Raw genomic sequence first — 2,400 nt, 5'->3', positions numbered from 1 at the left:
GAAAGCATCTACTCCTTTGGGTGGTTTCCAGTTCCTAAACTAAAAACCAAACCCATTGCCGTCGAGCGAATTCCAACTCACGGCAACCCTACAGGACAAAGTAGAATGGCTCTGTAAGGTTTCCAACGAGCAGGTGGTAGATTCGAACTGCCCATCTCTTAACCACTATGCCACCCAGGGCTCCTTCTGGTTCCTACATATCCCTAACTACCTTATCATATTACAAGGTATGTTAATCAGTAAGTCCCTGACACTCCTTTTTGGGGTAGAAATCTTAGAAAACCTATGTATATATACATATACACGAGACATATTAAAACTTATTAAATAATTTTATTCTTTTCTCTTTTATATTACTAACAGTAGCTCAGTGTTAAGCATTCTAGAAAAATCAAAAAAATTTAAAAATTTGTTTACACAAAGCGTGTATAAAAGTATCTATTCAGATAAGCAAATATCTGATCATTATATTGTCCAGCTTTAAGAGTGTCAAAAATAAATAAAATATCTGTAAACCAAATGAGAGGGCTAGATGGTTTTGTTAAAATTCATTTTAACAGTTTAGCTGACCAGTATGTGCTAATGAAATTCAAATTCAAGCTACAGCCAGTTAGCATGAGACTAATCCTTGTGGGTGGCTCCTTAAGTGTAGAACTTAAACAGAACCTGCTTTGTGCTTGAAACATGGCTGGTTTTAGTTTCAACAGGAAGCAGCAATGAAGATCAAGAAAATTCCCAACTTTTCTAATAACTGCTCTATAATAGCAAGGAAAAAACAAATGAAAAAAGTATCACCATTTTTTAACAATGGACATCAAAATCTGAATTCTAGGTTTACTGAGTGCTTGGATAAAAAGTAATACTAACACAGTAAGATCCTCGGTTATCTCTGAATTTTTAAAACCCAACATATATTAAATAGGCCACAGAACAAAAAATATTTGCTTCCAGGTGCAAAAGATTTAATGCACAAGCAATAACCTGAACTGTCTTTTCTCTATCAAGTACTTAACAGTGCAAAATGTTAGTAGTCTCAGTATACACCGATAGATCACCACCGTGTTCTGTCAGTTTGATTGAAGCCTGATGATGAACCATCTCAGGGAGGTATCACTGCCAAGGAAAATGCAAAGCAGCCAAAAGATGAAAATACAATGATTCATTCATGTGCCAGGATCTCAAAGGCAGATAGGCAGTTCCTTATATATGACAAGAAATATGTAATTCAAAATGTCCAAAAGCTAAGGTAAGATACAGTATTGAATCTTTTGACACAAAAAAAGAATAACCATTTTGCTACTTTGAACAGTATTCAACATGAGCAAGCAGCTCTCGGTGTTCCGTGGCTGGATACTGTATATTGCACTTGGGACATTCCACCAGACTATCGTTTAGGGCAGCGGGACTTTTCGGTGAGGTAACTTTTACCCTGCTTTCTGTCTCTCCTTGGAAAGTGACTAACGGCTCAGTGAAGGCAAGCTCATGAAGCTGTTTCTGAAAAATAAATGTCAAATAAATGCTGTTTGTATATAAAGCGTATTGTTCAGTAGTTTTAACTGAATACAGTTACTCTAGCTTGCTTCAGCCCTGCAGACAGATTTTCTTTTTAATCTCTGCTCACTGGTATTATGGTGGCAGCATATATATGAGGCGGTTCTGAATGCAAATTACCCAGGAAGTAGGGGTTAGGTGTTTATATGGATAGGTTTGATTAAGATAACCTGTTGCTATACAGTCGATTCTGACCCTATAGGACAGCGTAGAACTGCCCCATAGGGTTTCCAAGGCTGTAAATCTTTACAGAAGCAGACTGCCACCTCTTTCTCCCAGAGTGGCTGGTGGGTTTGAACCACTGACCTTTTGGTTCGCAGCTGAGCACTTAACCACTGCACCACCAGGGCTCCTTTTCATTAAGATACTTAGAGCCAAATGTAAAGGTAAGCCTAATTAAATTTGCTAGTTTTGTAAAAGAAGTGCAATTTCAGCAATAGAGGACTACGAAGAATTAAGAGTAACAAACAATTCTAGCAGATCAAACAGATTATACACAGAAATGACTAAGAAATTATATAATACCTTTGAGGCTTTCCTTTTTCATGGTTTTCTCCAAAGAACTTAGAATAGTCAGTAAAGTTTAATATTGAGTATTTTATAGCATACTGTGAAGATGATGGAACACGCACAAAAAAATTACAAGGAAAATTACAAATTCTTTTACATATTCTTTGGTTTCCTATACTCTGAAATCAGTCATTAGCAGAAAATTATAAATTTCAATTTCAAATCTTATAAATGGTTAAAATGAATGCCATACTAAAGAATAGAGCCAAAATTATGTTTTCTGTCTTTCATTCATACAGAAGTTACAAATGATTTTTCTAAGAAGTGTTCCCCACCCCC

General features: G+C 36.1%; 1 protein-coding gene across 1 annotated transcript in view; it reads right to left on the bottom strand.

The window, feature by feature from the left end:
• Positions 1–264: 264 nt before the first annotated feature.
• Positions 265–2,400, bottom strand: part of CEP55 (centrosomal protein 55) — a 20,246-nt gene continuing 18,110 nt past the window's right edge. Inside the window, exon 9 of the mRNA XM_004391292.2 lies at positions 265–1,494. Coding sequence (XP_004391349.2) covers positions 1,297–1,494 — 198 coding nt within the window. The 3' untranslated portion in view covers positions 265–1,296. The remainder of the gene's footprint in view (positions 1,495–2,400) is intronic.

This window comes from Trichechus manatus, unplaced genomic scaffold (assembly GCF_000243295.1).
Source record: "Trichechus manatus latirostris isolate Lorelei unplaced genomic scaffold, TriManLat1.0 scaffold00007, whole genome shotgun sequence".
Taxonomy (NCBI): Eukaryota; Metazoa; Chordata; class Mammalia; order Sirenia; family Trichechidae; genus Trichechus; species Trichechus manatus.
This window is presented reverse-complemented; position numbering and strand designations above follow the sequence as displayed.